Source organism: Eptatretus burgeri, chromosome 8 (assembly GCF_056783735.1).
Source record: "Eptatretus burgeri isolate ZD-2024b chromosome 8, Ebu_testis_v1, whole genome shotgun sequence".
NCBI lineage: Eukaryota > Metazoa > Chordata > Myxini > Myxiniformes > Myxinidae > Eptatretus > Eptatretus burgeri.
In genome coordinates this window covers 34,148,697-34,161,196 of record NC_140968.1, presented here as the reverse complement: position 1 = coordinate 34,161,196, position 12,500 = coordinate 34,148,697, and the positions used below count along the sequence as shown (strand labels likewise).

At 42.7% G+C, this 12,500-nt stretch overlaps 1 protein-coding gene across 4 annotated transcripts in view; it reads left to right on the top strand.

Moving 5' to 3' along the window:
- The window catches only part of ZFR (zinc finger RNA binding protein), a 35,016-nt gene extending 26,091 nt beyond the window's left edge, over positions 1–8,925 (top strand). For 2 of the 4 annotated variants that reach the window (XM_085891466.1, XM_085891470.1), the window contains 9 exons: positions 1,220–1,352; positions 1,562–1,746; positions 1,935–2,121; positions 2,206–2,344; positions 3,012–3,109; positions 6,782–6,877; positions 7,036–7,147; positions 7,508–7,605; positions 7,940–8,925. In XM_085891466.1, coding sequence (XP_085747592.1) covers positions 1,220–1,352; positions 1,562–1,746; positions 1,935–2,121; positions 2,206–2,344; positions 3,012–3,109; positions 6,782–6,877; positions 7,036–7,147; positions 7,508–7,605; positions 7,940–8,116 — 1,225 coding nt within the window. In that variant the 3' untranslated portion in view covers positions 8,117–8,925. Of the gene's footprint in view, positions 1–1,219; positions 1,353–1,561; positions 1,747–1,934; positions 2,122–2,205; positions 2,345–3,011; positions 3,110–6,781; positions 6,878–7,035; positions 7,148–7,507; positions 7,606–7,939 lie in introns of those variants that run through there. The other 2 variants (XM_085891467.1, XR_015060812.1) reach the window with 2 other exon arrangements.
- The last annotated feature ends 3,575 nt before the right edge of the window (positions 8,926–12,500 follow it).

Below are 12,500 nucleotides of genomic sequence, written 5' to 3'. Positions count from 1 at the left end.
AATTACAGTCCCATTAGCAGATATAATGGAAACCAACATGTTTATTCTACATACAAGAACGGTCGTGACGGAAACAAGAACGGAGAATCCCGAAATCGATTGGTGGGGAACGGAAGCAATTTTGGTTATTTCCGTCGCGAAACGTCCGAGAGCGAAACAAAAGCGGTTCATTCCGGTTACTGTAGTGCGAACAAGATGGCGGATGCCGTAGAACGACCTGTTACGGTATGTACATTTTTAGTGCTTGTGCCTCGAACATAAATGTAATATAGATAATATATAGTGGGTAGTACCTGATGTAGTTTTAACAATTTATTAAACCGAATTTTGTTGTGATGATAATGTTTGGTTTGCCTGTATTTCGAGCCCCCGAGTGTAGGATCGCTAGTTGTGTAGGCCCAGTTCAACATAAGGGATCGTGTATGGGATCTTTTTAAAGTTTTTACTTCATATTAACTTTGTTATTTATTGGAATTTGCAATTTATTATTACTTTCAAATTTCACCTCATGCAAATGTAAACGATCAATCGTCATTGATCGCTGCAGCACGGGGGCACGAATTACACGAAATGTCAGCCACACATTAAGTCAAGAGGGCGCATTTATTGCTGCTTGTATAATATCCCGTACCACAAACGTGTTTTCATCAACAGACATGATATATTCAAGGCAGACATAGTTAAGGTTGACTTACCATAACTTCAATAACTTTTCAAGCCGCCATGTTTTCCACGTTATGGTAACCGGAATGAATCGCTTTCGCTTCGGTCTCAGCTGTTTCGCGACGGAAATAACCGATGTTGCTTCCATTCCCCACCGTTCTATTTCGGGATTGACCGTTCTTGTTTCCGTCGCAACCGTTCTTGCGTGTAGAATTAACGTGTTGGTTTCGGTTATATTTGCTATTGCGACCGTAATTACTGTGTTGGTTTCAATTTCGGCTGCTTTTTCTTCAATTTTAGCTGTTTTTGTAACAAGAATGACGGGTTTTCATTCCGTCTGACAACGTTGGCATCCGTTTGTTAGGGGGGCCTGTCCACTTCAGAGACAAAGAAGGTTATTCTATCGGAATGTTCTTTCAATCGCGTGTTCTCAGTGATGAGCAGACGGAGTGAGGATGAAATAAGACCAGCGCATTGATTAGCTTGTGTTTTTACGTTTGTTGATGTCAGTGAAACATCTTTGAGATTGGGTATTTATTGAGCGACCCATGTGCAGGCACTATGAGGAGGAGATGTTCTGGAGGAGGGTAAATGAGGAACAACACCAGTGGGGCGATTGGCGGCGTCTCAATGGACTTCTTCCAGGGTCTGGACCCCATCTTGGACTTCCACAAGCGCCAGCACCACAGGTGTGTAGGTGATGCCACTTGAGGGAAGGAGTTTAGAGATCCAGCTGATGAAGTGTGGTGTTGACGTGCATCTGGACTTGCAACTTTGACCTTTATGTTCACCATTGATTGTCACCATTTGTCATTACAATCAACAAAAGAAGTGATGCATGTGCATTAAATTTGATTCGACTTTTGTTTGCCTGCAATCCTCACTGCCCTGACCTCAGCAGGTGGCACAGCGCTCGGAGAGCTACCAAGACCGACACGTGATGGCACGTCACAGGGCCATCTATCCGATGGAAGTGGAACTACAGGCGGTCCAGCACATTGTCTCGCACACTGAGCGTGCACTCAAGCTGGTTTCTGACAACCTAGTCGAAGGGAAAGGGGAAACAACCGATGCCAACCAGAGGTCGTGTGCTGGCAGACTTGTGGGATGGGATGTGAAATCATTTCAAAAGTCCTTTTGCAAACTGTTTTGTTTTTGTCCCAAAACTATGCATTCAGTGATAACCCTTATTTATTTGCTTTTCGTTATTGCTCAGTTGGCGGTTTCTAACTCAGTGGTTCCTGGCCCATTTCATGTTGTTGTTCACACAGCACTGAGGGTGAAAATGAAGTTGGCGAGGGAAAAAGAGTCCTCCGAGGGGTGATGAGGGTCGGCTTGCTTGCCAAAGGCTTGCTCTTGCGTGGTGACCTTGATGTGCAGCTGGTGCTGCTCTGCAGCGGAAAGCCCACCCGCACATTGTTGCAACGCGTTGCCTCTGAGCTACCAGCACAGCTTGCCGTACGTCCACACCACTTACGCACCTGCGATGTTGAATGCGTGCACGTGGTTTATGGGCTTTGAATGGTTCACTGACGTGTGCAGGTGGTGAGTGAAGACACCTATGAGGTGCACCAATGTGTGGAGGAAGCACAGGTGATTATCACTTCAAACGCTGATCCTAAAACTCGAGTCGCCATCACCCTCACTTCTCCACTGATGAGAGAGAGCGCCGGCGAGGAAGGTTTGCTGTTTCTCGTCATCCTCATCATTGCGGTTAATTAGATTTTCCAGGTTTTGGTTTCATCGATTCGTCTCTCTCTATAAGCTTCCCTGATAAGCACTTCCCCCACCCTCCTTGGAGACTTTGAGATACGCTTTGCCAGCAGACCAGTCCCTGGAGCAATGTCCTTGCCTTATTCATTAAATTTGCAAAAAATGTCTCCGTGGGGTCTGTGCAATGGGCCTGGTTTGGTCTGAAATGCGTCCAGCTCAGAGTCATCCTCAACTGGCCATTCGCCTTTTCTACGGAGGGGTGTTTGACCATGGAATGAAGTGTAAACCACAGCAATGATCGATAGCCATTCTATTGTGGGATGGAGTGTGGAGGAGTTTTTATTTTTCTGATTGCAGGACAGAGGGCTTGGCCTTGATGCTGCCAAGTGGAGTAAGCTTTTTCCTAAGTGTGAAATATCCAGCATAATAACCTTGCATTGTTTGAAGCATTTTGTTTTCTTTTTTTAATCTGTCATTCATTTAAACTATCGAAGATAATGAAGTTTAATGTCTCGGTTGTGGTTTAACAACAGTGCCTAACAAAGACCGGGTCAAACACCTGTCCTGTGCTTTTGCCGATTATAACCACGGTAATTGTGCATTGTGCATTTAACCACGTTAACGGTGCATTGTAGATGTAACCATGGTAACAGCGAAGGAGCCAGCGGACGTTCTCAACAGGCAAAAGTGCCGTGACGCTCTGGCCGCCCTTCGCCACGCCAAGTGGTTCCAGGTTTGCCCAACGTGCTCTTTCTTCCCTTGTAGCCTTATGAGGAACATAACCCATCCCTTTTCTTCTCTCCCTCCCTCTTCCACATCCATGCACTCCACCTTCCTTCCCCCTTTCCCCCTTCTCTCCACCTTTTTTCACCCCTCCACCTTTCCTCCCCACTCCATTTCCCCCCCTTCACCTGTTTCTTCTCCCTCTCTCTCCACCCCTCCCCCACCCCAATCCATAAATCTCTGATATTTCTCTATGCTTTTCCTCCTCTTTGTCTTCCTCCATCCCCTCTCCCCTCCCCCAGCTTTCCCCTCCACACCTTGTTTTCCTGATTGGTTAAAAATTGTTTAAAAACGAAATTCCTTTCACTCGAATGACCAGAAAAAAACAAAAGACGGAGATTTTGAGATGAAATTATTGAGTTTGATTTTGATTTTTCGGTTTCACTCCTGTTGGCATTTTCTTTTTTTCTGGTCACAGAATTGTGGCCCAATTGTTATCACCCTCATTGTTTAACCCGGATATTTTCTCGGTTTTCTTTTGTTTTTTCCATAAGGCTGCAAATAGTGTGTTTTTGTTGCGCGTTTGGTTTTATAATGGAATATTTTTGAATACTTTACAAGTTGTGATGAAAGTAGGTTGGTGAACGTGCTGCTGTTTTTTTTTGCCTGCACAAGAGTAACGCTGCACAAAGCAGCTTGCCCTTGTTTACAAACCAAAATGCATTTGTGTCATCAATAATGTACCACGACTGTATGCAGTCAACTCTCGCCATTTCAAATTGGTCAGGTTTTGTTATTCGCACTTGAGTTGGGGCTTTCACTTCTACTGTAAAGCATATGGCCAATGAAGTATACCCTGTGTCCATTCGCTTTTGATGCTTTACCATGCATTTGGCTGCACTCGAAGCCTCCAGAAACTCACTGCAGCGATGAGCATACGAGCAAGAAACTTCAACGTGCTGAACAACGATCTTGCCTGCAAAAATAATGCCTTGGACAGCATCGATGTCAATGGGGATGAAGCCGATGGAGAGGATGGTGATGGAAAGGCATCCCGACGTGAGATAGCCGAATCTGAGAGCTGAACGGCACTTTCTTTCTTCCCATTTTTAGATTCTTTGAGAAGATTTTGTTAGGTTGTAGCCTCCAACTAGCGAGTTCATCGACCATCTTACCCCGCACAGTCTTGAAAAAAAGGACATGGACAGGGTCTGCGAACGGCGAATTTTATTGGTCGAGATGACTTAAAATTCCAAAATATTTTGTCCAAGTACTGCTAAACGGAAGGGTTTTGAAAGTGACAAGAGGGCAATTTGTGTTCTCCAGTGTTCAAGTATATAATTCAATGTAAATAAAAGAAAGATTTTTTAAAGGTTGTAAAAAAAAAAAATTTGGGAAGTTTACCGCTGTTGATGTAGTGTAGTGTCTTTTACACTACCTTCTTAAACACTATGCATTAGTTATTCACGCCTGGTGTTTGTGTCTTTTACGACATCCTTAAAACAGTAAGTTTCCTGTTTGGAATGATTAAAAAAAAAATATATATATATATATATATATATATATTAATATGACGTCCAGAGTAAAAAAATATCTCACCACACTCTGAATGCACGATCGGGACAATTTCAGCGCCAAATTGCTGCTAAACTACAGGTTCGTTTTCCGATTCGTGTTTAAAATATAACATTCAATTGAAATTAAGGTTTTCCTTGATTCTAAACGGATGTTTGTAGACAGACACACAGACAGACAAATTGAAAAAATTGCTTAACCACACTTTTCACTTTGTGTGTGGAGTAATAAAGGGGGGTTGTTGAAACTGCAGAAAGTTTCGGTGAATCTGACAGGAAAATAGTTCAAGTGCAGGCCTCTGATGTGGCGATGTCATTCCATCACCATCCTTCCCCATGGCTTGATCTCCATTCATGGCAGGTACAATGGGATCATTATTTTGCAGGTGGGGGGTGGGGGAATCTTTCCACTTTGTGTTAAATTTCTTCTTTGTATGTTTACCATCTTGAGTTATTTGAAGCTCCGAATTGACTCGAGCCGCTTGCAAACACAAATGCATGTTGTGGTTTCATAAATGAATGGACGGGTTTTACCTGCTGTAAGATGTATGTATATAGTAGAAGTGATACCTCCAACGGGAAAATAAATAAATGACCCCCTCCCCCTCCACCTCCCACGCCCTGTAGTCTATTTGAATCGCAGTACTGGAAGTGACGCGAGTAGTCTACATTTAAACTCCCATATTCAACTGTTTGAATTCTCAGCAGGGTATTCAAACTGGTGAGAGTCCACTGTATTTTGAATGATAACACAGAACAAGCTTTACTTGTGCAAAGCTGCTGTGTGCAGGTATGGTATATTCATGGTATTTGGCTGGTTGGAAGGGCTTGAGTTAATGGAATGGGACTGTTCAGGCCAAAAGCTTTGTGACCATCATTTGATAATTACATTGAGATCAAATTATGAGGAGTCGGAACATTTAGCCGTCCCATCCTATCTCATTCCTTACTCAACCACTCACGATTCTTGTAACTTGGCAGCATTTCCCGTGTGATCGGCTAGCGATAGTTTTAGGAGCCAAAAGGTGACCGGCTAGTGACGAGTTCTGCATTTGATGGATGAGACACGATGTTTCTATTTTGGCTCCAGTTTGCAATTTCCATCTGGAGTTGAAAGTAAATCTGTCTTGGTGCCATAACAATCTCAACTTTGAAACAACCAAGACTGTTGGCCTCTGCCTGGTCACCTTTCTGCCCTAAATCCATTACCCACACTCCTGTTTCTGCACTCAGGGACAGGAGAAAAGGCAATAATGCATGGGGAAGGGGGCGATTGTGGGGGGAGAAGGAAGTAAAGGATATGTAATTAGCTTTGAATAAGATTTTAGGGTGAATTGGGGTGAGGAGATGGATAGTTTCCTTTATTGTATTTGAAGCGTTTAATTCTCGATTATACTGACCGGCCATTTTATTTGGATGCCACCCTCTTCTCCCTCCACCACTCCTTCTCTCAATTCAATACTGAAGCAGCATAATTATTGAGTAACTCTCGGTGTAAATGCAATTTCTCAATTGTTAATTTGTGATTTTTTTTTTTTTTCTGTCTGATCAAAATTACATAATATCCCACCTTCAACCAAACCAAGGAAGAATTGTGCAACACCCTCACATAGTAAACGTTTCTCTCCGTTGATCGGGAGTTTAAGGAAATATCGGCCAGTGTTTACTTAATGATGTTATCACATGGGACAGGTCTCTTTTGTCCTTGTGTAACCAAGTTTGTGTTTTCTTGTGACATCCTTATAAAATGTGAGGGCTTGGGTTTATAATGACCTCGCCGGGCAGTGTGTTCTTGTCTGTCATGAATGAGAGAGTTTAATCGCTTTCCTTGTCGATCATGTCAGTAAGTGCCATCCAAGATGCAGAAAATAAAAATGAACATCACAGAGCTAATAGAAAATGGCATTTTAAATATTCTGAAGTTCTATCAACTATAGATGAGCCATTATTACAAACCCCAAATTGTTGCCCCGTATTTGTGGGGTTTATCCCAGACGTAAGCATGATGCCATTTCTTACACTCGGGAACTACTGCTTTCGTAAACATCAGCAAGGCACGCAACCTCCTCCCTCCTCTGTCTCACACCTCACATCTGCCATTGTTGCAGGCAAAGGCCAATGGGCTGCAGTCCTGCGTCATCGTTATTCGCATTCTGAGAGACCTCTGTCGTAGAGTTGCTTCTTGGTCTTGTCTATCGAACTGGGTACGTATCTGCTTGCTTTTTGCTGTACTGTTTGTTGGAGCTTTTTGGTGTGTAGCACAGGCAGGTGAGTGTTTGACTCTGCCGTGTGGGAGCACCTGTGGTCGTTAGCGAAGTAGGATCCGGAATGCTGAGCTGAAGGGTTGGTTCACATTTTGCAGGCCATGCAGCTGTTGGTGGAAAAGACCATCAGCAGCGCCTCTGGGCCTCTTGGGCCAGCAGATGCATTTCGGCGTGTGCTTGAATGTTTAGCCACAGGAATCCTACTTTCTGGTAAGCCCTGTAAGACTTGGCCATGGCTACGTCCTTGTAACTGGTGTAAATGATTAAATGCAGTCTTTGTTGGTTGCCTTGAAGACATGCATGCCTTTTGTGATGAATTGTTGGATCTGGACTACGGTGGCTGGCTTTTTGACTTGTGTCATGTTAGTGCTTTTTGGAGGAAGGGGGGGGGGTGGCGGGGATGGAGAATGGGCTTGGAGTTCATCTCAAAATCCTTTTGTGTCTGAAGGTGTTCGAAGACATTCCTTCCAACCTTACCTGTGTTGATGTTTGGAGCTACTTGTACAATAGCTGCTGTTTTTATTTTGATATGTTGACTTTAACCTGAACGAATGTGATGAATGCCTCTAGGTGGGCCTGGTCTTTACGACCCATGTGAGAAAGAGCCGACAGATGTCTTGGCCTCCATAACGAAGCAGCAAAGAGAAATTCTAACTGCCAGTGCCCAAGTGAGTGCGACCATTGCATTGTCGAAGGAATACATTGTCTGTCCTGCCTTAGCCTGTAAGAAATTCAATTGATTTCCATCCAGTTTAGTGTTTGGCATTGGCTCCCTCAATGTAGATAGTCTTATCAAATCCATTGTTGGAGAACTTGTATTCTTTCTCTCCTCCTCCTCCTCCTACTCCTTCTCCTACCCCTCCTGTGTTTCTGCTTTCTTGTGTTTCCTCTTCCATATTATCCATCTCCTCCGTGTGCATGTGCGTGCGTGCGCGTGTGTGTTTTGTGTTTTGTGACTTGCCAGTGTTGCTTACTTTTTCTTCCCTGGACTTGTCTGTTCAGCATGCCTTTCGGCTGGTGGCATTCAAGCAAATAAACAAGGTGCTGGGCATGCCACCGATACCGACCCAACACTCTCGCTTTGGGATGCTAGTGAGGAAACGGCGCAGAGAACCTGCAGAAAGAGCCGACGGCGAGGGCAAAAAAGACAAGAAGGAATCCTTGAAAGATCTTGTATAAGCAGCAATATCGTTACAGTTATTAAATGTTTGTATCGTCGAAGCTGACTAATTTAGTGATTGTTGTAATAATTTTAGTGTTGATTTTGAGGGTTTGTTATTTTATTTGTGTTATACAGTTAGTTCTACTCTCAGAAAAAATGTAAGGGGTTGGCCGGGGGTAGTGGGGGGGGGGGGAGGCACACCATCACGGTGGTTACAGGTCCATCGATTTTGAAGTATACTAACCACTGTAGGCTCAAATTTGTCTTGCGGAAAGGGTTGTCGGTAGTTTCATAAACCTGCCATTGTTCTTGGCTGTTTGTTCCAGGCTTTGCACAGAATGTTGAAAATAATAACATTTGGATGTAATGCGCTTGTTCTCTCTTTTTTTTTTTTTCCTCTCTTTTTTTTTAATTTGTTTTTTCTATTTGTCTGTTTGATGCTTGTGTAATGTCAGTTTTGTATTGCATACAACATAATGGGCACACTACTCGTTCACAACTCACGGAAAGTGTTGTGACGGTGTTTGCCTGAATACTGCTACTTTGCTCTGTGCGATCTGTTTGTATTGAGAAACGGCCCGTGTTATAATCAAAGCCTGTGACACGTCTCCGTGAAGTTACTACTTTGGCTAAACCGCTTGTTGGCTTCTTCACATATAGTCACGCAATCTTCAGAAAGCCATAAGCTGAAAGCTTTTTATTATTATTTTTAATTTTTTTGTTTTCTCTCATGACCAGTACAATATCGATAATTATAATAGCTATGTGGTCAGAAGATTGCAGATGGATTATGTTCAGTAATAAAGATCCAAAAAAGAAAATTGGATTTTTCTTGTAACGGCTGTCTCTCTTGCTTCATTGGAGGAGTTCAAAAGCTTTTCTTTCTTTTTTTTGTAGTTGTCATTTTATGTGGAGATTGCACATTGAGAACCGTAGATCTTTATAACTGAACAGGTTATCTATTTTTGTCCCGATGGTTTGACTTGTTTGTTTGTATTTATTTATTTTGAGCCATGTACATTTTTGCAGATTGCCAAATTTACCCATGGTGAAGGTACAGCGTTGATGTACAACATCGATGTTTAAGTGTTTTTTGTTGTTTTTTTTTTAACCCATTGTGATAGTTAATTGAGCTGGATAAACAAATTTCCATCCTAAATGGGATACCGACCCATGGGGTTTCTCCATGCTCTATCCTCTAAATACTGAGTATCAAGCAAGGAGGCAGCATTTACCATTTTAAAGTCTCTCGTGTGACTCGACCGGGTTTCGAACCGCTGACCTCCCAGACTTGGTGCAGATGCTTTAACCCCATGCCAATGAGTCTGTTCAAGTATCATGTCGAACAAAAATAATATTAGGAATTTTAGGACGATAGCAAAACATGCCAGAAAGCTCCTGGTAATGTTCGAGCATTTCCATGTTCTGTATTTACAACTTCAATTGAGAGGATAAAAAAAATATGTGATAGAGGATTTTGTGAAGTGAAGTCAAAAATTTTAATTCCTCCATTTCACTTAACTTGCTATTCATGAAACGGTCTTCCACATCAGATTTTGGGGATGTGTTGGGTCCTGTCCTGTAAAATCGTCAGTTTATGTATATTAGCTGAAACTTTTGAAACCCTTGGGTTATCCTCTGTTCCCCATACTCAGCACTGTAATCTCACTTTTGAGCTGTGTGGTCATGCAGTGATCACCATCACCTCTTAAAATTTTCTCAGGCTTATCATGAACAGTTTAGGTCCCCCTCTGGCCCTCTTGCCTCCCACTCAATACCCAAGGCCAAGAAACTATCATAAGGACCTATTCTTGGAAGATTCCAGCCTACATTTTGGTTTTATGATGGTTGAAGATCATAGCTGACCATGGGAATGTTATAAAATGTCTACATTGCAATATGGCTGTTCATGACTGTGGTTAAAGCCAGTAGTTATGAGTTCGACTTTTTTCTGTAACCCAAAGATTGTCATTTATGGAATATCCTTGTAATATGCCCCCCAACAACTTCCCATGGTGTTTGTGCAAATTAGCTTGGGGCTTGCATGAGCCCCACGGTACTTGCACAGGTACCTTCGGTGTTTCCATGAGACGCCTTGTAAGAGCTTGCATCGGAAACACGACCTTATCTCAACGAGTCATTTCAATCGGCATATGGAATTGTCCAGGTAAATGGAATTTATGCCGAAATTTCTGAAACATCTTTGGATGGAGAAATGTAGGTTACAGTTAGTTAGTTGTTTGTTTATTTATTTGAAAGTACTTAAGATTCCCTTCTCTTTTTGAGGCCATTTCCTCATGCAGTGGCACCTCCATCTACAGGTCACCGAAGGAATTACATTTTTCTTGAAAGTGTCTTGTCACTTGGAGGTTTACATTTTGTGGAAGAGACTTTTTTAAAAAGTAAGCATGGTGTACCTTGATCTATTTCAAAATAGACCTGACTTGTTCCTCATTGCGAACCATAAAAGTTTAATTTAAATTTGAGGACAAGTCTGGACATACTATTAAACTCTGTCATATTGTTGAGATGATGCACTTGATGGGAATAATCAAAATATTAAAATTAATTGGTAACGAGGAAAACTAATAAAACTATCTTTTGTGTTGGTTGGAGCAAGACTCTCAACCATAGCTTTTGATGGGTGCTTCACGTCCGGTGATTGGATGCTCGAAACAGATTTTTTTAATAATCGGATGCAACATTGAGTAGGGGCTCATGTGTTCTAATGTTCTCAACGTGTAAGGCTCGGAGCCCCTGAACGGTGGACATTAACTTGCAGTCATTGGAATGAAGTGCCATGCCCCTCAACCACGTCATCCCTCCCGTACACCTTGTTTTTAAATCTACAAATTCATGAACCACCTGTGTACAGTATTTACAAAATAGGACGTTGTGGGTGATTTCCAGCTGCTTGTGCATTTTCTGGGACTTCATCGAAACTTAACATTGGCCAAAATTAAACTCCAATTAACATGGATAGTCAGATCTGAGTGTAACTCGAGTGTTGTTTTTGGCTTGAAGAGTGTTTCTTGGGTTACTCTCGGTGTTGTCTTCGGCTAGTTGGATGAGAAACGAATTTATTGCTTTTGTAAACGTCTCGCTATTTTGATGGTCTTTCTTTTTATTTATCGGTGCAGTCTCCCTCAAAAGAAAACCAGTCTCAAGACCTTAGGCTTAGAGTATTCCTTTGTTCGCTCTTCCTCATAAGCTAGATTTCAAATAAATCCAAATATCCAGTGACCTGGTTGTTTCATCCGACATTCAAATAAAACATTTTGATCAGGAATGGAGGAGGTAAACTGGACGGTCGTTTGGGTTTGGGGTTAGATTAGGAAGAACATGGTTTTGGTTAGAGCAATACCTTCAATGACCAGCCTCGCTCGTGTAAGGGTGAGTATATGACATCGGTATGCTTCAAACTCTGGCCGAGTTCTACTAAAAGACAAAAAATGGTACGTACTGCTTCTTTCCTTGATGCCCAGCAATTAAGGATAGAGCACAAACAGCTTACTATTGAGCTGTCTAGACTGGGTTTGTATCTTCACACAGCTATAAATTTCCATCCTCGTGTTTTACAGGTCGGCTGCCCCTCAGATGGAAGTTACTGGGTGTCCCGTCTGCTGCTATTTGTTAGACATTAAAGATCCCACGGTGTTCTTTGTGAAGATTAGGTCAGATACCCAGCTCCCTTAACTAACTACATCTTCCTACCATAACTACTGCTGGGAGAGGGATGGCAACCCGTCAAGCATGATCTCTGGTCAATAAACTGTTTCGACAGAACCAACCAACGTGCTGTATGGTAAATTAGAGAGCACGGACAAACAACCATAAGTTGGTTATAATAGTGCAAGCTTTGATGGGCTTAATGGCCTCCTGCATCAAAGTTCTTTGCAAGGGAGCTCATTTATTTTTGCTGCCATAGGGGTTTCACCATATTGTGGAGCAACTGGATTGATGCTGGGCCGAGCTTGCTTGAGCGATGTGGATTGGGTGTCGGAGACAGGACTTTATACATTAGAAAGGAGGGGATAGGATTGAGACGTTTTTACCTGTGACATGTCGTAAGTCTACAAGAGCTCCACTTGCTGGTGTTGGTGGTCGATTTTTGAAATGTGCTTGCATTAGTCAGACCAATGCCAGATCTGTTGCTTGATGGCACCCAGACGAAATATGGCCACCATCTTGTTTTTCTGGTAGGCCCAACACATGAAGCCAAAAGGCAACCTGGTGTCGGCTTAGTGGTTCGGATGACTGGCTTGGGATCTTCGGGTCCTGAGTTTGAGCCCTGTTTCCTGCCGAAATAATACCAGTTGTGGTTGACAGCCTGTCATTCCTCCAAGGTCAGCAACATGAGTACCAGTGTACTGGTATAGGGACAAGGTATCAGCAGCATAG